Source organism: Erpetoichthys calabaricus, chromosome 15, assembly GCF_900747795.2.
Source record: "Erpetoichthys calabaricus chromosome 15, fErpCal1.3, whole genome shotgun sequence".
Classification (NCBI taxonomy): domain Eukaryota; kingdom Metazoa; phylum Chordata; class Cladistia; order Polypteriformes; family Polypteridae; genus Erpetoichthys; species Erpetoichthys calabaricus.
In genome coordinates, this window is record NC_041408.2 from 28863772 (window position 1) to 28888271 (window position 24500).

At 39.2% G+C, this 24500-nt stretch overlaps 1 protein-coding gene across 1 annotated transcript in view; it reads left to right on the forward strand.

The window, feature by feature from the left end:
• si:ch211-63b16.4 (kinesin heavy chain) overlaps nt 1-24500 on the forward strand; it is a 142175-nt gene that overhangs the window by 30611 nt on the left and 87064 nt on the right. The window contains exons 4-7 of the mRNA XM_051919660.1: nt 1341-1424; nt 9908-10058; nt 14540-14613; nt 16258-16375. Coding sequence (XP_051775620.1) covers nt 1341-1424; nt 9908-10058; nt 14540-14613; nt 16258-16375 — 427 coding nt within the window. The remainder of the gene's footprint in view (nt 1-1340; nt 1425-9907; nt 10059-14539; nt 14614-16257; nt 16376-24500) is intronic.

Below are 24500 nucleotides of genomic sequence, written 5' to 3' on the forward strand. Positions count from 1 at the left end.
GTTGACTTACGAGGACTTCTGTCCATTAGAATTACAATGCTGGTGATAACCTCATGGGTATGAACAGAAGGGTTTCTCAGTTTTAGTGTTGTGAAAAAAAGTAAAACCCACCACTTTTTTCTCATTGCTAAATTGTGCATTTCGCAGGAACACTCACAACATGATATTGTTTCATGAATCCCACAAAACCTTGTGAGAATCTGATCTCTTCTCTGTAAGCCATCTTTCACATTGTTGGTGAGCAGGCCTGTAATAGTGGTGTCATTAGCAAACGTGAGCTGGAGCTGTGTCTAACTACACAAATAGAGATGAACGAGGAGTACAGCTGGGGATACACTACCCTGTGGGGTGTCCATGTTGGAGATTAATGTACAGAAAGTGATGCTAGTAACCCACATATGCCAGGGTCTGCTGCAGAAGAAGAGAGTTGAACTATGTTTCAAGTCTAGTAGTGTGGTTTAATAGTACAACAGTTTTAAATGCAAAGCGTTAGTCTATAAACAATACTTATGCACAGCAGGGTGTTTGCCAGCACATGTGAAGTGAATAAGATGATGGCATTCTTTGTGTATAGTTGTGGCAATAAACTAGTGAAGATCCAAACTATCTGGAATATTCAATTTTAGCACCAGTCTCACACAGCCTTTCATCTCAATGGGAGTAAGTACCTCTGATCTTTAGTTACTAAGAGAGCCCACTTTTGTCTTTGGTATAATGGTGTGGATGGGCGGAAGGAATACAGGAACCCATAGAAAATGTTGGGGTGACTTCTGGGTTGCCCCTTTTAATTTTGTGGCAATAAACAACAAAACAGGTTCTCATGGGCACAAAACAGAACAAAAAGCAGTTTTCTCTGCTCTGAAAGCAATGGCTCTTTTGAGCAAGTAAGGATCACGGAATTTCATCCTCTAGGTTCGTCCAGGTCTAAATGAGACTTCCTCCTTTGGTAGAGTCTGGCTTTAATTGTCCATATAGAAGGGATGGGGTTAATTGCCAGTGACAAATAACAATGTAATTGAAAATGCACGATACCTGGTGACTGTAAGTTAGCCCACTCCAACTGAGTAGGGTCATATGTGCACTTGTCACTTGATAAGCCATCTAGGGATGGCTTTGTCTGCCTCTTAATGGTGTCTGGATAGGTGTCAATTCCTAGTGAAATGAGCACTTCACAAAGCAGAATTCAGAAAATGACTTATTATCAAATATACTTTTTTTTTTGTAGTTTGCAGTATTTATGTGTATATCTGAAGTCATACAAAGCAAATTGTGCTTGGACACTTCATAAGGAAATTATACTGTGTGATTTTTCTTTTTTCCAAATGTTTTTTTAATAAAAGGGACATCAGCCTCACATGATGGAGTTTGATGCCATTTGGGATGAGAATGCTTCTCAGAGGGATGTCTATGAGTCTACTGCCAAGGTAAGCACTTTTTACTTGGTGATGCTTTTAAATATTTAGTTCCTATACAGAGTCATTAGAACGTGAAGCCTTTAACTGTATGATTGAATGCAAGTTGTTCGCTCCAAGCAAATTGGCACACTCATGTACACACACATACTCAGCCAGGTTGGAGTGCCCAGTAAGCATATTTGCAGAGTGAAAGGAAACTGGGATGTGTAAACATAACACACATACGTACCGTGCCCTCCATAATGTCTGGGGCAGAGACACATTTTTCCTTGATTTACCTCTTTGCACGTGAGGGATATGCAACAAAGAAGTTAATGTGACTGCTTTAATAGATCTGTCATTGCTGTGTCCCATACATTATGGTGTCCTGAAAGGGGGGGGGGGCATATAGATGAAGTGTTCAAAAATGTATGCAAATACCCTTATATGAAAGTCTGCAATGTGCATTTTGCTCATGTCTGAATTGTTTGATTTGTAATTTTAAAATGTGCAGCACAGGGGTAAATCAAGGAAAACATGTCTTTGTCCCCAAACATTATGGAGGACACTGTATATGAGCAAGAGCATGTAAACTCCACACAGCCACTGCCCAGGCCAGAATCTGAACCCAAGCTGTGCTGTTCAACATCACCATACTTTCCAGAAACTCATTTGTGATTGAATTGTGATCAAATTGTGATTTTCTGTTCTTCTTTGTCTGTCTGCTTTAAATGGGGGCTTCCATATTTTCTTAATTAATGGCTGTGCTAATGGTGGGTGTCTGCTGGAACAACTTTGTGTTTTCTGGAAGGAAATGGATGTATCTATATGTTAATCAACAGTGCCCTACTGCTGATTTTTATTTTGTAAATTTGTGGTGACATGTTGCTTTGTCCATGGAATAATTTATTTCAGTGCTGCAATGAAGTGTGTTATCTACACATTTTAACACAGTATAAGATATAAATAAAGTGAAAATTATGTCGCACCCTGAGGTATAACATACAGCATAAAAGAGTTCACCCCCTTTGAAAGCTAACAAATCCAGACATCTCTGTTTACAACGTAAGAAACTTATACTAATAAGTATGATTTTATTTTTTACAAAATAGTAAAACGCCATCTTTCAAAAATGAATTCACCCCTGTAAAATGGCATTGAATACTCGAAACATTTTTTCTGAGACACATTAAAGGTAATTTATCAGCAGATAATAAGTTCACCTTCAATTAAAAGTGGCACTTAACCCACTGAATGACCCCCAAACTTAGTGTCCATACTTAACAGTGACAGCATACAGGTATGGGAGAAAATTAGCTGTAAACTTAGGCTGGAAAATTGGTTCATTACACAAAAAAGGACAAGGGTACAAGAACATCAGCAAGTCACTGATATTAAGCCACAATACAGTATCAAAGTGGTACAGAAATTCAACTAGTATGGACTTGTGACAAGTACACTGAAAGTTTCAGGCTGTCATTGTAAGATATCACCTCATGAGGAAGATTTTTAGCTATGGAAAAGCACAAGAAAATCACAGAACAAGTGCTTCAGGGCTGGCTGGCAAAAGCTGTGGAAAGCCTAACTGGAGTGCCAATTTCATCCCATACAGTAAGATGTACCCTGCACAGAATCAGAGTTCACTGTTGTGGTCCACACAGGAAGCCACTGCTGAAGTCAAAGTAGAAGAAGTTTAGCCTTTGATAAGACCTGTATTAACAATAGTAAAGACTTTTGGAAATCTGTTCTCTGGTGTGATGACACCAAAATTAATCTTTTTAGACACAATGCTGCCTATAGTGTTTGGAGTTGCAAGGAGAAGGAGCACAGCAAAGGTTTCAGGGTTGCCACAGTGAAGCATGGCAGTAGTAATGTCCTTATATGAGGGTGCATGATTGCAGAATGGGAAAACTGTATTTCATAAATGTCATCATGAATTCACAGAGGTACTTCAAAATCTTGAAACAAAAGATGCTTCTCTCCATACCTGGGTGGTCGGGCTATTTTTCAGTATGACAATGGCCCAAACATTCTTCCAAAGCCACTGCTACATTCCTCAGAATGAACAAAGTGAAAAGTGCTGGAGTGGCCTAGTATGTCACCCATCATCAACTCTATTGAGCACCATTGAGAAATTTTGAAGATACAAGTTGCACAGTGCTCTCCATCAAACATCAAGGCAAGCAATGAGGTTGTCTTCCAAAAGTGTAACAGGATAGATGTGACATTATGCCTTAAATGTGTACACTCAATGTCATACCATGTGAATTTCAGGTAAGCCATCTGAAGATATGCATGTTGGGCTAGGCCAGCCCTTGAATGGCAGACCATCTTAGAAAGCTTGAGGTTACTGCTGGAAGAGGTGTTGATGAGGCCATTAGGTGGTGCTTACCCTCTGGTCTACGTGTGAATCCCTATGATCCATTGCAGTAATAGGAATGCTGTTCTGCAAAAATGGTGCTGTCCTTCGGATGAGAGAAAAAACTGAGGCCCTGACACTCTCTGGTCATAAAAGATCCCTGGGTATCTTTTGAAAAGAGTAGGGTGTTCCCCAATGTCCTGGCTAAGCTGTCCATCTTGACCTTGTCATTTTGGTCCCTTAATCATCCCCTGTCCCTCATAGGCACTCTAACTACTTCACCTCCTAATAGCTAATGGGTGATGAGTGCACTGGTGCAAAAATAGCTGCTGTCACATCATCCAAGTGTATGCTGCACATTGGTGGTGGTTGAAGTGGCTCCCGACTCTTGAAAAGGTTAGAAAAGTACTATATACAGTAAATGTAATTAATAAATAAAAATATAATGAATTACTATATAAAAAGTATTATATGATTAAAGAATCATCAGTTCACTACTAAAAAGTGATGATGAACATATGAAGCACTAGATTCTATCTGCTATGCAATAAAATTCTAGTGTCTGGTTGTGTGTGTCTAGCCCCTTCAAGCAGTCTGATTGGTCAGTTTGGCTTTGGTGGCTCAGTGGTAGGAATAATGAGGAGTGTGAGCCACTAGGGGGTGTACCGCCACCCTAACTCAGACACAGACAGGCAGGAGACATGTTTTGACACACTCCACACGTTTATCTACAGTTTTTACCACAAAAGTAAGCACAACGCAACACCACTAACACCATTCAGTCCCTTCTGCCGCCAGTCCTTGTCCCTCCACTCCTCTTCAGGCTTTGTCCTCTCCTCCCGACTCTGGCCACTTACGGAGTGAGGCGGCTCCTTTTTATAAGGCACCTGGATGGACTCCAGGTGAGCTTCTAATGAGCTTCTTCTGGCTACACTTCCAGGTGTGGCAGAAGTGTGACCAAATAAGGCCCTGGAAAGGTCCAAGCACCCCCTGGCAGTGGCCACTGGTTCCAACAGGGTTGCGCCTCCATGCTCATAACCCGTGACCCCACTGAAAACCAAGGGGGCTGCCCTCTATCGGCCCGGGGAAGAAACTGTCCCAACAATCCTCTTTTCCCCGGTCCTTCTACACTTTGGGCGTCCTGGCCGGGCAAAGGCCCCGGCCATCCGCCACAGGAGATACTTTAGGAGTGCAAAGTTCAGTTCCTGATTGTGATAATTTTATTTGTTTTTATTAAAAGGAGTTAAAATGGAGAATTTCAATAACAACAAAGCAAATAACTTATTGAATGACATTGGGTCACTAAATACTTATAAGGTGCAACCTGAGTCATCTTCAAAGATGGGAAGTATTCACAAGAATATAGATGATGTTTTCACAGTGGGTAATGGGCGACCTTCTACCATTGGTGTTAGTCACACTGCTTACGGTTCAAATAAACAGGTTCATTCTTTCTAGGTTCCCATGTTGCTTCAATTACGTTAGTAAAACCAAACACTGCTGCAAATCGCCTTTTTTATATTGGCAAAAACATGTGGAAGACGCCACATGGAGACTGGCAACCTTTTGTACTGTTGTACTGGGAACCTTGCTCGACTGGGATGCCCAGAACATGGAAGGACTAGGGGAGAAAACTTGTGCAGGACATTGTCTCTCGCAGAATGCTAAATGGCAGCCCCCACAGGGCACACTGGGAATTGTATTTCATTGCCTCAGCCCTGTTGGGTTCTGTGGGTGCCGCCAGGTGATGCAGAAGGGACTAGAGAGCCCTGCTTAGTCGGGCTCTAACCTTACCAGGAAGTGTTCCTAGGCCATGGCTTTGGGACACCGTAAGTATTTCTGGGTTTTATATAAAAGGAGCAGAGAGAGCCAGAGTCGGGTGGAGGCAGACAGTGCTACCTGTGCTTGTAGTTGTAATTGTGGTTTGGGAAACACAATAAAATCCTTATTCATTGGCAACTTGTGTCCAAGCCATTTGTGTTGGGTGTTTGGTGAGCTACAGTGCTCCCTGGAAACCACACGTGTTATGTATGTGCACCCACATCATACAAAAATTGAATGTAATGCCTCACTGGTTGGTTAATAGCTTCCAACGCAGTGGGCATGCTGGAGTAAATCTTGGCTGAGATATTCCTGACCTTTCGGCCAGTTTCCTAAAAAATGACAAGAGGCATCCGATATAAACTGATGAAGAACCACAAAAGTTATTCAGTGTTAAGATGCAGCATTGACCCTCTTTATAGGGAACTAAAATATAGTTTGTACATTATAATTATCACTTTTGAGCTCTAATATGTCTGTCAGGTAATACACATTCTAATAACTGCTCAGTGAAATGAATTATTATAAGAATGAGTTGTCATTTAACTGGTTTAGCTGCATTTCGATACTTGATCACCATTTCTTTGAAATGTTGTGTATAGATGGGTTATAGTGTGGTAAAGTTCGTAAGGGGTACATAGCAGTGTGTGGGTTTTAGAGTAAACTAGTGCATCTAGGGCTCTGTAAGTACGCATAGCTGAGAAAGAGGACCGCTGCATGGTGTTTGGTGTGGAGGTTGCTTGATCAATTCAGTTATTCCACTTTGTGGGTCTTTATTAGGGCAACACAATCGCTGGAGAAGGGAGCAAATCAAAAGCAAAGTATAATTGTGGAAGTAAGGAGAAAATTTGAGAGAACAGAATCTGGGGAAGCCATGCAAAGGAGCTGAGTGATAGGCACTCCTGGGGTGGACCGAATTGCTCCTGCTGAATAGTAGAGAGCAGGAGCAATTGAATGCAGGACAAGGTAGTCAGACATTTTCTTCCATATTATTCCAAAATTTTTGAATTGATTGATATTATTCTGAAACTACTTTGTCTTCTTTCAATGCCATTTTGTGTTCTTAGAGGCTGCCATGTTGTTTTGGCAACCAGATCCAATTGCTGTCACATGACTGGTATTGATGCAGTGTGTGACTTCATCGAGGTTGCTAAATGGCAGCCCCCAGATTCTCAAGTATGCTATGATGGATTAAAGACATGTCAGTAAAATCTTCCTTAGTGCAAGTCTCTTTAAAGAGTTGTAGTTCTTATCAGGTTCATTTACTTTGTGACTCCTAGTTTTGCTTTTATAGGCCATGAGGTTTGTTTTGCCTTTTTGATGATCATTTTCACTTTGACTTTTCTGGTTTTCACATGTGCCTGTCCATGACAATTCAAATTTAAGAGAAATTTATAGTAATTTTTCTGCATTGTTAATAATACAGTGGAGTGTGTCTCATATGCACACATACAGTGCATCCGGAAAGTATTCACAGCGCATCACTTTTTCCACATTTTGTTATGTTATAGCCTAAATGGATTAAATTCATTTTTTCCCTCCGAATTCTACACACAACACCCCATAATGACAACATGAAAAAAGTTTACTTGAGATTTTTGCAAATTTATTAAAAATAAAAAAACTGAGAAATCCCATGTACATAAGTATTCACAGCCTTTGCTCAATACTTTGTCGATGCACCTTTGGCAGCAATTCCAGCCTCAAGTCTTGTTGAATATGATGCCACAAGCTTGGCACACCTATCCTTGGCCAGTTTCGCCCATTCCTCTTTGCAGCACCTCTCAAGCTCCATCAAGTTGGATGGGAAGTGTCGGTGCACAGCCATTTTAAGATCTCTCCAGAGATGTTCAATCGGATTCAAGTCTGGGCTCTGGCTGGGCCACTCAAGGACATTCACAGTTGTCCTGAAGCCACTTCTTTGATATCTTGGCTGTGTGCTTAGGGTCGTTGTCCTGCTGAAAGATGAACCGTCGCCCCAGTCTGAGGTCAAGAGCGCTCTGGAGCAGGTTTTCATCCAGGATGTCTCTGTACATTGCTGCAGTCATCTTTCCCTTTATCCTGACTAGTCTCCCGGTCCCTGCTGCTGATAAACATCCCCACAGCATGATGCTGCCACCACCATGCTTCACTGTAGGGATGGTATTGGCCTGGTGATGAGCGGTGCCTGGTTTCCTCCAAACGTGATGCCTGGCATTCACACCAAAGAGTTCAATCTTTGTCTCATCAGACCAGAGAATTTTCTTTCTCATGGTCTGAGAGTCCTTCAGGTGCCTTTTGGCAAACTCCAGGCGGGCTGCCATGTGCCTTTTACTAAGGAGTGGCTTCCGTCTGGCCACTCTACCATACAGGCCTGATTGGTGGATTGCTGCAGAGATGGTTGTCCTTCTGGAAGGTTCTCCTCTCTCCACAGAGGACCTCTGGAGCTCTGACAGAGTGACCATTGGGTTCTTGGTCACCTCCCTGACTAAGGCCCTTCTCCCTCGATCGCTCAGTTTAGATGGCCGGCTAGCTCTAGGAAGAGTCCTGGTGGTTTCGAACTTCTTCCACTTATGGATGATGGAGGCCACTGTGCTCATTGGGACCTTCAAAGCAGCAAAATTTTTTCTGTAACCTTCCCCAGATTTGTGCCTCGAGACAATCCTGTCTCGGAGGTCTACAGACAATTCCTTTGACTTCATGCTTGGTTTGTGCTCTGACATGAACTGTCAACTGTGGGACCTTATATAGACAGGTGTGTGCCTTTCCAAATCATGTCCAACTGAATTTACCACAGGTGGACTCCAATTAAGCTGCAGAAACATGTCAAGGATGATCAGGGGAAACAGGATGCACCTGAGCTCAATTTTGAGCTTCATGGCAAAGGCTGTGAATACTTATGTACATGTGCTTTCTCAATTTTTTTATTTTTAATAAATTTGCAAAAATCTCAAGTAAACTTTTTTCACATTGTCATTATGGGGTGTTGTGTGTAGAATTCTGAGGAAAAAAAATGCATTTAATCCATTTTGGAATAAGGCTGTAACATAACAAATTGTGGAAAAAGTGATGCGCTGTGAATACTTTCCAGATGCATTGTATATTGATGGGGTGTAGTCGCGTCGTTTTAGGAAGCCATCTTTTACAAGGGAAAGGTGTATGCTGTTTAAGTTTATGCACTTTCTTTCAAATAAAAGAAAGCCCTTTTCCTTTTTAAGGTTCGGTTTATGTTGTTTTTACTCTTGCCTGTTTTTCTTTTTTCTTTAACTGTAATCTTGTTTTGCCTTTTTGATTGTGTGGTTGTCAGAGACTCTTCTTTTGAATATTGTTTGCTTTGGCTGGGGGATTTTATGCCTTAAGGTATACATTGGGTTAATTTGTTTTCAAGATATATAGTTTTAATTTTGATTCGAGATGTTATATTGTCAACATTCTGATGGCATTGTTGTTGATTTCTATTGCTAAGACCCCTCCAGAGTGTGTGTCTCCTTAGAGGTTGTGGACTGTCATTCACGTCATGATGAGATAAGGGGTCAATCAGGGATATTCTTCCCTATCTGACTATCTGATCCCAAAACTCTTCAGACCTTTTGGGGAAAAAAAATATTTGTTTTGTTTCGCTGGTTTTTGAACTCTCTGCTGTCCTTCTGACTTAGATTTTTGTCTTGTAATTTATGGCTTAGGTCACTGATAGTTGTTTTCTTGCTTCTAACCCTCGCTAAGATTTTTTGACTACGTCTTTGTCTTTCTTTCACCCACTGAAGTCTCATGCCTGCTGGGCATAACAGTGGTGGTCTCAAACTTTTATTTAAGAACTCTGCTTGCCTTTTAGTATCATCTCCACCTCATTCACTGAACAAATTGTCTCCCTTCTTTTATGAGAAGATGCAAAGAGAGTAATTGCAGACTGTGTGTCATCAGAACCATTGACTTCAGGCATATCAAATGTAGCCCATGCTGGTAAAGTTTAACCTTTAAGCCAGAAAATGGTGAGGGGTTGATGGAAACGTTTAATTTTTTTATTTTCTCATGTTTATAGGACATGTATACAGAAATCAATCATCAAGTTTCATTCAGTTATATATTCTTTAGTTATCCAGATTTCTGAGTATATCCTGTGAGAATACTCTTAATATGACAGTCCGCTGTAATATTTGAGTAAACGTACACAATTGATGTTTGATATAAATATTGTTCCTGAGAATGAAACTGTTAAATCTTTCTTGGTTTATTAAATAGCATCATATATTATTTGAAAACAGCGACCTTATTCTTTCCTCTGATGTGTATTTGTTGATTTGTCTTGTGGTTTATTGCTGGGAAAACCAACATCATTTGTCATTTTTTTCCCCAGCCACTTGTAGCTTTGGCATTACAAGGGTATAATGGATGTGTCATAACATACGGCTCCCCATCAAGTGGAAAAACATTCACCATGCAAGGTGGAGGTCTCTCTGGAAAACAAAGAGGAATTATTGCTAGAGCTGCTGAAGATATTTTTCACAGTATCCTTTTTATTACAAACATGGATTAGTCCAGCATGATTTTATTCCTTTAACATGATGATGTGGTATTTTAATGAATGGGAGAGAAATGTGGCTTAGACTTGAAGAAATCAACTTAAAGTTGGAATATAACCATGTTTGAAGGAATAGATTTTGTAACAGTATAAAGTGAATAAAGTTAAAATTATACAAAATAATTTTCTATGTGAAATAGAGGTGGACCACTCCTGTTCTGAAGTGCACCAGAGATTACAGGTTTTAAAAAGTTTCTTAATTACGTGGAAATCAACTTTTGCTGGTAAAGTTGCTCATCATTCAGTTAGGTTGCTTGGTCCTGCTTTTCCTTTGCCACATTACAAATTTCCATTGATTTGGCAAAGGCTTTCATAAGAAAATCGACCAAAACAAATGAAAGTGAATTAGCTTCCCTCAATCGAAAACGGTTTCCTTTGTAAATACTTTTTTTTTTTTTAACCTCATTGTTCACTGGCTACTGGCTAATTATGACAATTAAGAAAACGAGCAAAAGAATGAGCTAAACTAACCAAAAATCTGCAGAATGAATCAATATCTATGCAGATAAAGTGTGAAAATTGTACACATCTCCCTGAATTTCATAAAAGCATAAAACGCATAGCATTGGCAATTTATTACAATGCAACCTGAGAACTAAGGCAAATCATTTAATTAAATGAGGAGTAGCTGTTGTCACTTTGGCCTTTCAGAACAGGGGGGTATTTTTCGTACGTGGATTACTTGTTTAGCCGGATGTAATTGTTGACGATTTGGCCTGAGCCTGGATCTGTCGGTTTTTCGAAACTCTTGCTGGATGTGTTGTCATAGCAGCACATCCAAATCCTACAAAAATGCTTGGAGCATGTTTGTTCTATGTAAACAAGGATTAACTCACACACTTAATCAGTGTCCATGCATGGAATTTGCTCAGTCATGGCTTTGCTGTTCATGAATGAGCAACCAATTGATAGCGGTGTGCAAATTATAAGAAGAGAATTTCATATAGAGAGGGTTTTGCGTGATCGGCAAGATCCTTTATTGCTCCCGGAGGAAATTCTTTTCGAAAGATACCGCTTTAGCCAGAGGGGAATATTGAACCTCAAAGATTTATTAGCACATTATATTCGGCGAAGTCAGGCTCTCACAACCACACAGATAGTATGCATTGCTTTGAGGTTTTTTGCAAGCGGTACTTTTTTATATACTGTAGGCGATGCGGAAAATCTAACTAAAAGTGCAGTTTGCCAGGCAATTCGTAAAGTCTGTTTGGCTCTGAAATATTTCCTTTGGGTGTTCATAGTGTTTCCTGGACACCTGCGTGGGCAGACAATAAAAAAGGCTTTTCATGCCATTGCAGGTAGGTAATACACAGGCAAAAACACCCACAGTTCCATAAAGAATCTCACAATCAGCCTAACATTCTCATTCCCCAGGGTTTCCAAATGTGATTGGGGCACATGAGACTGATCAGAGTGGAGTTTGATCAAACATTATTTGGAAAATGTACCTCTCCTCCTGATGAATAATCAGACACAGTGTCTTCACCAAATATTTGACCTTCGTCAATATCTCATTAGTCAGACACAGGTTCTAGGGATATGACATTCCCTGCAACTGACCCAACAAAAAAAAGAGGGCCATATGGAACATACCTACGGCACACATGGAGGACAAATATATGCAATGACCATCCTTTACCTGAAATGAAGTGACCACTGCATCCTGCCACTGGTTCTGAGGAGGAACTTTCCCCTGGAATGCCCTCAGAAACAGGGCGATGGGCATTTTGCTGGAGAGCCAACTCTTCTGCAGGGTTTAGGTCTGGACCGCATGGACCTCCACCTGTTTTTTGCTTGTCTGCCTTCTTATTAGCTTTCAAATTAATGTTCTTTAAATAGTTATATACCAATATTTACCAGTTTGAAGTATATTCTTGTACTTCACTTTAACTTGTTCCCGTGTTCTCCTTGTGCTCACATTTGATCTGGAATTATGAGATATTAAATAATAATTAATCTGACACATAGGAAATGAAATGCTGCTTTCAGTAAGTACAATGCACACGCGTTTAATTTGTCAGCCACTTTTTGCCAGCCGTCTTTTTTAGTTTGTGCTGCTTTTGCAGTGTTACCCCTTGTACATATTAAATCTTGAAATTCTTCATGTCCTTCGAATAAAAGGTCCGTCTCCGCTTGTGTGAGGGGGAAAAAAAAATGTATCCGTTCTTTCGTCATTTTGCTACAGCCTATCAAAGACTTGCTGATCATGTTTTCTAGACTCAATATATATGGGCTTCTCAATCAGCGCGGGTGCGCGCATTTATCTCGGATGATTAGAAACAGCTAAACTAATCTACTACACTGCTGCATTTGAAAAACCGACTTATCCCAGATGAGTTTCACCGGCATTAACTCATCCAAGATGAGGCATCTGATCTCGGATGATTTAAGCGATGTACGGAAAATACCCCCCCAGGACTGCTAACCCCTGGTGACGGCACAGTTGATTAAAAGGATGTTGCAACTTTTGGTCTGATGGAAAATGTTTTTGCCCAAGCAGGATAACATGGGAGAGACACCCACCAACCAACCCAGCATTTTCTTGAGGCTTTTCCTGCAGAGGGAAAATGGGGCCAAGGAAGAGCTGCTGAAAGTGTTCCTTAGTTAGAATTTTAACAGATCATAGTTAGTTCTGTGTATCTTTCTCTTTATCCCTCATTTTCATTTCAGTTTTCAATTTCTTTTCATAAAGCTCACTTTCACTTATGAGTATGCTTTCAAATCTTTACAGATAGGGTAAGAAAAAAGTAATCCATCTTTAACACAAAAGAATGTTGAAACCAGAAAAGAACATTAAAGAAAATATATATAAATATGTATATTGGGCCATGTAGGGGAAATCCACACCCTAAACCCAGACTTCTTAGAAACGTGACCTTCTGGACCAAAAACACATTTTATTTCCCATAAACAATCTCATAAATTCCAATCCACATCAGTAGATATTGCCAGTACTTTGACCAACTCAATTCTTGACTCTAAATCACCTGGCTCAAACATTTCTGGTGCATCCAAGGTGTGGCCAAAAACCACTTCAGATCAGATTGGATTCCATGATGACATGGGAGCCCCCTCCAAGTAGCTCCCAGCTCCATTGTCATCCAAACAACCACATAAGTGCTGCATGTCAAGTCTACTTATCCTATGCAGCCCTGTAGGTTTTCAAACCCTGGGCAACCTATTAACTAAATTTTTCTTGGAAAACCAAAACCCAGGCTTTGTGATGACTAATTTGGATTATAAGCAGCAATTCATATTTTGAGGCATCTTTTTCCATTTCCAGATAGCTAGGTCTAGCAACTTCGAGCATTATAGATCCATTATGTTCTTTCCAGGGAAGAATATGAGCATTATAGCATGTTGATTTGTGAAATATTCTGGGAACAGAACACTGAAGAGTCTAAAAATGCTCAAAGAAGGAAGACAAAAATAGAAGTAGTTAGGAACCGAATTTTCTTAAGGAGAAACAAAGAACAACAAACTGAGAAGTTACAGGCATCAAATCCCAAATCTGGAAAGTTGAATGTCCTTTTGAATTTCACATCATTCGCACTTTGGTATAACTTGACAGTTTCCTAGAAGTACAAGGCAGCTCAAGACAGGCTGCAACTCCTCCATATGGTACACTTCCACATGGATCAAATTTAGTGTCAAAGGTAGCCTAAATTGCACATCTTTGAAATGTGGTAGGAAATTCCATGCAGACACAGGAACACAAAGCCAGGGTTCAAAGACACTCTCTTAGAGCTGTGAGGGAGCAGTACTGACTGCATCATTGTGCTACCCCAAAGTTAAAAGTACACATGGCATAACATTCAGGTGCATTAGAGGACTGTGCAGGCACTATATCCCTCAATGGACTGGGTTTAGTAGTTCGGTTCTAGAACTTTCTAAGTCCTTTTCTGGGTTGTGATGGGCAAAAGGCTATTCCACCTAGTCCTTCACAGGAACCACTCTCACTCACAAACTCACACACACACCGTTTTCACACACGGTGACAATTTGCAAGTGCTAATTAGCATAACCTAAATAAATAAAACGTTTTTGTAATTCCTTCTGTGCTTGAGCATATCTGACCATAGTAATTTTTGTCTTGTACTTGAAGTCTTAGACAAGGTTCTGAACAAATAAATCACTGATTTGTAAACCAGTGTTTTGAAAAAAGCTGAGCCACCCAATCAGCAGTAGCTTGCCTGCTGATTCTAAAATAAGAATTACTTACCTGCAAAGAAATACGTAAATAAAATTCACTTTTCTTTTTAATATCTACACAGCAATAGAACCTTCAATGTTTTTTCTGTTGTTTGAGCCTGAGGATAACTGATCAACTATTTTTAAACTATTCTGCTCATGTACTAATCAGTCATTGCTATGAAAAAATGTATCTACCTTAGCCATTACTCTCAGAAGCTGTAAACTTACATTATCGAATCCGAGCTTCATTTATTCACATTTCAAATGAGAAAATTTATGACCTGTTGGTAAGTACTTTTTTTGTACAAGTGTTTAAAAATGTACTCTATCTTTTATCAAGATGAAGCAGCTAAATCACGATTATTTTTTCCATAACTAACTGAAAGTCAAAAATCAAAGTTAGAAATTATTTCACATTTCTGATTTATGTAATGACTGTAAGTTATCAGATCAGATGGTAGTCCCACTGTCGTGTGATTTACATAGGAAATGTGCAGTCCATTTTCTCAACAATGAACCTACATAAAAATATAATACAAGGCACATTTTGTAATGTTGCAGCCTTGTGCTGAAATCATCTAAATTCATTTTTCTCTCATTAAATAATACTCCATACCTCTAAAATGACAAAGCAAAAACAGAATTTTATATTTTGTCTTCAAATATAGTAAAAATTAAAAACTGAACTATAACATTGACACAAGTATTCAGATTTATTCAGCTGTAGCCCCTTTTTGCAGCCATTAAAGACTGGAGTCTCCACACACCTGAATTTGAGGCCATTCTTATCTTACGATGGCTGCTTCTCAACCTTTTCAGCCCACTGGCCCACAGCTTGACCTGGCAGAGAGATGGTTTATTTCTGATCCACAAAGAGAAAAAGGTTGTCATTCCACTGCTCCCCAAACAGAGGATGACTCATCAGATTTTAGTTTCAGAGGTTTTCAGTCACTTTGCAGAGTTGCCCATCCCTGAGAGAATCCCAGCGAGGGTATCCCAATAGAATCCCCCGCAAGTTTAGTGAGAGTGTCTGGAGAATATCCCAGAGAGATGAGTGTAACTAGTTTTAAGGGAATGTATAACTTCTCCTGATTGGATTTAATTCACTTCCAGTTACAAAATCAGTGTGTCCTCATAGGCGAGTTCTTCTGTCCATCAGGTTTGTCATTCATTGATCTAGAGCTCTGTGTTCTTGCTTAAGACCTTTTCATGCCTTCTGGTTCAACAAGCCTGCAGAGGGGCCTCTGGAGAGTTGTTAGTGTAACTCTGATTTAAACCTTTGTTATCTGATGAAGTCCAGGCAGATCTGGTACAAGCTGGAGTTCAGTCACTTACTTTGTAATGCAAGTGGGGGAAGGTGCAACTGGCTGCATTCATCCATGTTGAACCTGCACTTTAACAGGCCTGGTGTGCCACTAAAGCATAGCAAAATGGGCAATTCCCACTTTGTCCTACAGCTGGGATGAGGGCATGACAGACAAACTAAATCACCATTTAAATACACGGAAAAAAATAATTCAAAAATAATAAATCGGCAAATAATTAAAACCCAGGCTGTACAACAACAGTAAGTTTTTACGTACTGCCCATTCAGAAGTGCTGAAATTAAGCAAACAGTTTTGAGAACACTAGAAAAGAATCAAAATCACTCAATCTGGTCACTTACTGACCCACCTATCCAATTCAGGGTCACTGTTTTTCTGAGCAGCAAGGCCATTGCATGTCAGAGTGTCACACCCAAACACCCCAGACATAAGACTGAAACAATGTACCCAAAGTCAATAACTGTTCATGAGCAGGAATGGCAATTGCATCCTAGGACAATGCGTACACTTGAATACCACATGATGTTACAACCCGGCAGAGGGCATGTTGGAAATGTAGATTTATTTATTGACTTGTGTGTGTGTTTTCTTTTTTAATTGGGACAGGACATCAATCATGCTGAAGTAAACCGTATCCATGAGACAGAAGAAAGTATTTTGCTTGAAGGGCTGACGGAAATAGAAGTTTCATCACCAGAATCCTTGCTACAGCTTTATAGAAGAGGTACAGGTGCATTTGTCAGTATGAAATTTCATTTTTATGTATCACTGTACACATTGTGCTGATTAGTCCTACTGTCTGTGTTAGAGCTGTATACAGTATCTAGTACATGCCACACAGCTGTTATTTTCTTTTGTAATTTCATTCTTAGCTCTATACTTATACACCAGTGGAAGAAACCTCAGAAAAAGACAGGAATAGTTCAACCAATCAGCTTTTATTCAGTCACAGACGAGTACATGGATTCATGCGTTGTAAGAGAGAAGAGCGCAGATTCCCCTTTTTGATCAGCTTTATATTTTTTCCCTCCTTTCCCTTACTTATCAATAAGCATAATATTGTTTATCTAAGCATTTCTTCTTATATTGCGCAAATCGGCCAACCATTTCTGTCTTCTGTATGTGTCAGATGGGGCCCTAAAAAAGGAAAGGTCATCTTTCCTGTGTCGAACAGACACGCTCCTAAAGAGGAAGTTGTCCTAGGTCAGCTTACTGCACCCTGTCTTATGACAGACCTGCCGTCATAGCAAAACAGCTTTGTCAGCTTTTAACCCTTAGTAGATTGGAAGCAGTTAATTTTTCTTTCACATACCACAGAGCATTTTTAAAATAATCTCCTAATACTTCTGAATTTTGGGATTTAACATGTCCTACATTGTATGTAATATACTATTAAATCTACTCTTAGATTGTCTCTGTACCTAAACATGACCCAGTTTGTCTGTTGTAGGCGTTTCTGCAGCTACTTATAAGTTACTTACTAAAATTTAGAAAGTTTATATACTGAGCTAAAACAGATTTAATTATTTTTAACTGTTAATGTTTTCATAATACATTATAGCAGTTTCATTGAATTAATGAATAGGAATACTTCCTGCAGCTTCATATACATATGTATAGGTACTGATTGATACAAGCTTCTAAAAATCTTGCATTTTTTATATCATTGGGTATTTTACCTTTTCTTAAATCACTTCACTTAGCCTCCTTGGCATTAACCTCGAGTGTCTCTTGAGCTCGGAATTCTGTGTAAGAATGGTTAACCCCAAGTATCTCTCAGGATAAGCTAGTATAATCCAATGTACGATGTTAAACCCAAATAACTCAAGGGACAGTACTCTGCTGCCATCTAGTGAATAAAATAAAATTATAATGAAAAAAAAGCATAAACATTTCTGTGTGTTTTGCCACTCTGTGGTAATTCATCAGTATTAATGAGTGAGGTGGAGCCTTCAACCAGAACACAATGGAGTTTAAGCAAGAAGATGTAAAGCCAATTTTAGAACAGACTGAATCTGAACCATTAGTTGAATCAAGCAATAGTGATGACAATGTGAAATGGTCATCAGATATTGATATAGTTATTAAAAGTGGTGTATATGGTACTGTACAACTCAACTGCTTTAATATGCCTTGGAAATTCATTTTCCCAAATTTTCACCACAGTGCAGTTAGGTGTGTGGTAAAAAGGCAAAATAATTGCGACCATGTAGAAAGACAAGAAAGATGTTATCACCCTAAGCACTGTTGATAATGCAGTAACTATTAATGATTGTGTCAGGGGAAATGTGTACATCTTGTACTTTGATTGTATTGACATTCTTCTCACTCATGTACCCAGACAACAGAAAAAATATAAGAAAAGTGCGGAAAGAAACACACTTCTACTGTCCTAATTGTGATGCCGAGCTGTGCGTTGGTGACTGTTTCAAAACATATCACACAAAGCATGTGTACTAAGTCTGCATCGGTATGACACTCAATATTAAACACCCCTCTCCTGTCATATTTATGTCACCACCCTGGTATTTGCATGTTTTTGTTATATGTAATAAATGTAATATCTTTTTACTTGTTACAAAATGCAACATTTTGGCTTGTTTTTCTGTGGGTAAACATAACGCTAAGGAGGTTACTTGTCCTTATACTACTTAAATATAGCAATAAAAAAATTCTGCTGACATCATATGATAATTCAGTTTTTTTCTTTGAATAATTTTCTACATTCCTGGGCCATCTTTTCATTATGATTTAACTGTGGATAATTTCTGAACTGCAAAATTTCCTTTGCTGATATGACTTATTCCACCATGATGACTTGGGTTGTTATTTGGGTACTCTGATTATTGTACTTGTTGAGTTAATGAGAGATGTCTGAATTAGCTCTCTGTGAATGTCTACAGTATGCATAGACCTTGTGATGGACTGGTGGCCTGTCCAGGACTGTTTCATGCTTTGTACCCAAGTGCTGCTAGGAATAGGCTCCAACACCCTGAATTAAGTTATGGAAGCTTGTGAATATTATGTCTCTGTTTTCTAATGTCTACTTTATTATTATAAAATTTGTAATTGACATTTTGAAGAGGTAATATGAACAAGCCATTTACTACTGCTATCCATCCATTTTCCAAACCCTCATTTTCTGTCTCGGAGTAGCAGGAGTCTATCCCAGGAACATCATATGCAAGGCAGGAACTGACTCGAAGTTGGACACTAGAACATTATAGACCTGGCATGCAGTACTTAGAATCAGTACTTAAAAGGAAATGCAAATGCTTGGGAAGCAGATTTCAGGGTGGCAGTTCCAAGTTACACTGTACAACATGTATTTTTTTATATTGAGCATCAAAGTGAGATTGTTTGCCTCAACTCACTACTGCTGTTCTGAATCATTAAATGCCTAGGTGTCCAGAGAGAGAGAAAAAGAGACTTAATTACTGGGAGATGAAAAGCAGAAGACATGGTTTAAAGAGACAGGCTAGCAACTGGGTCATTTTCTAAAACAGTATTCAGTGTTTGTGAGTTCATGTGCAAAATGGCAGCTCTCAACCAGGGAAAGCTCCTGTCAAAATGGTAAAGTGTCAGGAAAAAAAGTTCAAATAAATAACAAATTATGGACAAATTCAAAAATAGGAAAAACAGATTCCTATGTGTACGGAATTGGGATTCATAACAGCCACCAGATGTACAGTTTTTGTTTCCATAGCTTTTGTTTGCAATGACAATATTGTGTTTATGAGTACCACTATTGTCTGTGTGTCCTGTGGTGAACTACTGAAGATCTCAAACAGATCTCCCTGAAAGATGTTTGAGAATGATGGTCTTATTTGGCATACCAGTATTGAGAGTTTTGCTGAAGGCACACAATGTTATAGAATTGCTGAAAACCCATGTATGTTATTGTTGTATTTTAAGCAAAGTTTATTTTACTTTTGATTTTGTTTCATATTTCTTGAATGGCAGTGGCAGAAGAAGCTGGTTACCTTTGGTCCCTCCTATTGTGTCTGTTGCTGTGCAGCATTAATCAGGTGGTAGTCATGTGATATAAGGAGCACGGCACATAAAATGGGAGCCAGAGCTGTCAGAATGGGCACAGGGGGTTGGGCTGGGATTTGCCCATTTGGAGAGAGATAGAGAGAGGGAGCACTCTGCTTGCAGTTGTAGAAGCAGCATCTTCTCCAAGTCTTCCTTTAGCTAAAGCTCTAAAGAGGCTGCTTATCAGGGCCATTATAATCCTGGTGTCACAGGTTAGTGGCTACTCACCAACATTTTAATAGTGCAAATCTGCAAACTGAGATGAGGTCCGCAGTGAGTCCACAGCAGTACACTCTCCAATCAGACAGTGAACAACTACAAATATAAAGAAGAGAATTTCTGTTAAGAAAAAGGATTAACTTTCATTTTTTCTGATTGACTGGACTATTCCCATGCTTTAGATCTGATGCAAAATAAATAATCTCAAGTATTACCTGTACATTTTCCACTTTCATTTTCACTTTTGTTCAGTTTTATTTGTATCAGGATTCAGAAGCCCTGCTAAATGTATTTTTCCTTAGCTAACTTTTAAACTTGATTCACTCACTTTCACTTGCTGATATTAGCTGCTTCACTTAAGTCAGTAGCTAATTCCTCATAATCATTTTTACAAGTTCTTAGATTCTTAATACCCAACAACATCCAAAAACATCTACGGTTGATGGTGCTGCCCAAAGCAGATCAACAGAGTGTCGCATTGAAACTTCTGACACAAGCAAGGAATCATCTGCCATGTGCACAGTGCTGTTAGAGTGGATGAAGGAACTCCATCTTCAGTTCAGCCTGGCAGAGACCGACCTTCTTGTTATCCCAGCTACTCAGTACCCCATATCTGTTCAGCTTGGCTCACAGTCGTGAACACCTACCAAGTTGGGTATGCAACCTTGGTGTGGTGATTGAAAACCACCTGTCTTTCAAGGACATATTGCTAATTTTTTTGAGCTTGCTGATTTACTCTGTAATATTCGCAAGATCAGACCATATCTGACAGGATGTGCAGCTCAGTTCCTGGTCCAGGCTTTGGTCTTATCATGTCTGGACTGCTGCCACTGTCTGCTGGCAGAAACACCGACATGTGTCACTAATCTGCTGCAGAGTATTCAAAGTGAAGAGCAACCTCTGGTGTTCAACCAACCTTGATGGGCACGTCACTTCTCTCTTCAGATCATTACACCAGCTTCCTATAGTGGTACTAATTTTGAATCCTTGATGCGTCCCTATGCAAGTAGTATTAATACAGGTTTGCATGGCCTCATAAAGTAGTAGTTTTCAAGGGGGTGACACTAATGAAGAGAAGGAATCACATTGCATGACAGTTGCAGTCAAAAGATAGAACCTTTTTATTGAACAAATTTTGCAAACAACTTAAACTAAAATTTTGACAACATATTTTCAACCATCCAAAGAGGCATTTAGACTTAGTAAAATATCCAGAGGTGCTTATCAAAAGTTGTATTGCACTGAACACGTCTTAGAAAAGGAATAAATAGTAAATATTTTTTTGTAAACCAACTACACTTTCTGTTAATGTTAACAATCACTGTCCACTGACACGTTAAAAGTGACTTTTTAAACAACTTAACCATCATTAAACTGCATAATATTTAAACTAATAAATAATAACAATAAAATAAATAATAGTTCAACTTCCAGTAATAATACTATTACTTCAAGACTTCAAGCCCAGGTGCATTACACAGTATTCACCAAATGAAAATAAAATAAAACAAGTGCAACTTGGTGATGACGTCTTTACCAACGGAACCATCATTAAGGGAAATTGCATTAATATGGACCTTGCTTCAAGCTAAAGTATATACATAAATAATAAAACTGAAACTTGCATTTATAATGCTATTTGTGGTATAGCCCTACGGAATCGTATTAGAGCCACAGTGAAGAAAAAAAAATACGGACACAGGGAAGAAAAAAAAACTATATGTTAAGAGTAAAGTCGACATGTTGACTTTATTCTCGACATTTCCACTTTAATCTTGACGCTTATGTTGAGATTAAAGTTGACATTTCCACTTTATTCTCATAGTTTATTTTATAATTAAAGTAGAATGTCTTAAACTAAACTTCATCCTAAAATCAATGTTTAATTTACTAGATTTTCTCAAACCCCATCATAAGTTAATGTAGCACATTAAATGCTTTATGTTGTGTTCCCCGACCCAGTTGTTAATCACTGCGCTTCTTAAACTGACTTCCTCCGCACTAAGAGGAGGCAGCGATCACCGCACAGAATACATTCACTTCATGATATTCCTGCTCTCTGAAAATTTAGAATGCTAAGATAAAAAGTTCATATCATTTTCAGGATGAAATGCATTAAAGCAGGTATTAAACATGCACGGTAGTGAGGCGGTAGTGCTGCTCCCTTGCAGTAAGGGGTCCCCAGGTGTTTGTTCAGTGTAGAGAACTTTATGGCAGGTGTGATGAGGCTCCAAAAAACTGGATGTATGAATGGGTATCACACAGGTTTAACTTAAGTATTGTGTAAATGCTTGGGTTTGTGATCTGGTGGTCGGAGACATGAACACAGAATTCAATGGATGTTCTTCTGAGCGGGCTTTCTTTATTGCATGCATGCTGTCTGTCTGACAAACCAAACTCTCAGCTCCTATCCTTCCTTTTTCTTTCTCCACCTAACCAATCACCACACGATAAACGTCTTTGTGAAATTAAAACCAGTTATAAACTTAGACCACTGAGTGTTCAGAACTTTAAAAAAAAAATCTTCATTATACATGTTTAATTATGCCAACCATTCAGGATTGCGCCCAACCCAGCAAGCATTGTGTGCGAGGCAGGAGCAAATCCTGAACGTGGCGCCAGCACATCGCAGGGTGAATACGAGCAAAACATACACTAGCAGGGTCAATATAGCATAACAAACCCCCACATCCTACATGACTTTGAAAGGAAACTGAAGCACGCTGAGTAAACCCACCACAAAAACACGCATATTCAAGGCAGGGTACACCTGGGACCCCCTTGCTGTGAGGCAGCAGTGCAACCTCCACGCCACTGTGCCCCCACATGATTAATACATGCTTTAATGCATTTCATCATGAAAATGATATCAAGTATTTATCTTAGCATTCTAAATGTTCATGGAGCAGGAATATCATGAAGTGAATGTATTCTGTGCGGCGATCACTGCCGGCGCCTCCTCAGTACAAGAGAAAGTCAGTTTAAGAAGCACGTATCGATTTAACATGGCTCGGGGAACACTTAACACAAAGCATTTAAAGTGCTACATAACTTATAACAGGGTTTGAGAAAATCTAGTAAATTACATATTCATTTTATGATGAAGTTTAGTTTACGATGTTCTACTTTAATGACAAATTGCGAGAATAAAGTCAACATGCCGACTTTAATCTTGACATAAATGGCGAGAATCAAGTAGAAATGTCGAGAATAAAGTCAACAAGTCGTCATACTATTATGCAGTACCCAGGAACATTACACTGCATTGAAAATAATAAAACAAGTACAATTTGGCTTACAGTATTATCCAGTAGTATAGAAACCGTATTCACAAATTTGAACATAATGGTCCACATCCGACCTTTTAAAACAAAAGTATCTCCAGGCAATGGACGTGACTCCTTTTTTTCAGCAAAAGTTCTTCTATGTCATCATGTTCAACTTTATCGTCTGCTACAGCTTCAGTTTCGGAATGTTCTATGTCCATTTTCACCACGCAATACCTATACTGCCGCATGTACTCTGTTGCATGCCTATTTAGCGGTGTAGCAGTGAAAAAGAGCCCCCACACAACACCTCCACTAACGCATGTACTCCGTTGTATCTGTTTAACGATGTAGCAGCAAAAAAGGACCCCCCTTAAACAGTTTCCCGCTGTGCCACGTTCCGAACGTTGTTTAGGCAATTTAAACCGGTGTTGTGGTATAAGAAAAATCCATATCATAACAAAAATAAAAAACGGTTTTTGGAATGAACCAGTATACTGCCCAGCACTATAGTAGTGTGCATATTGTGAATTTCCCATTGGGATTAATAAAGTATCTATCTATCTATCTATCTATCTATCTATCTATCTATCTATCTATCTATCTATCTATCTATCTATCTATCTATCTATCTATCTATCTATCTATCTATCTATCTATCTATCTATTAAAATGTTTTTTTTTTTGTACAATGTACAATTCTCATGACAGTAGAATAGGTTATTCTTAGCCAGTCTACTGCAGTAATTGCAGTGGAAAATGTGGTTAACATCCACTCATGCATGGGGAAAAAAATACCGTTGAATACCGTGAAACCAGTATAATTTTGAAAAATACTGTGATATAGAATTTTGGTCATACCGCCCAGCACTAGTATCTGGTAAGCTGTGTTTTTGTACTCTTCTGAAACTGAAGTCATTCCCTTCTTATTCCATATTCATTAAAAATCTGGCATCAGGTAGCAGAGCTTTTAGGCACAGCTATGCTCTGGCACACCCACACCCCAATGTTTGATAATGAAGCTCTCAGTATTGGGAGCACCCAATTTCTTTTTCTACCTGGGCTGATAAGGGAGTTGCTGATATGTTCAATCTTTAAAATCCAGGTACTCCCATTCTTCTGCCCCATTTATCCTTCTGTCTTCAGAGTAGGTTGGACCTCAAGGCTTGTGAAGTGACTCAGTCTTCTCCTCTTACCCCTCTACTCCTCTCATTGTTTTTTTGCTTTCCCTCTCCCCTTTTAAAAAGCCAGTCTCTTCTCTTTACGCTGAGTTCCGCAAAGCCTCCTTAAGATCCATTCCTTTAAATTCTATTTGGCATTGAGACCTTT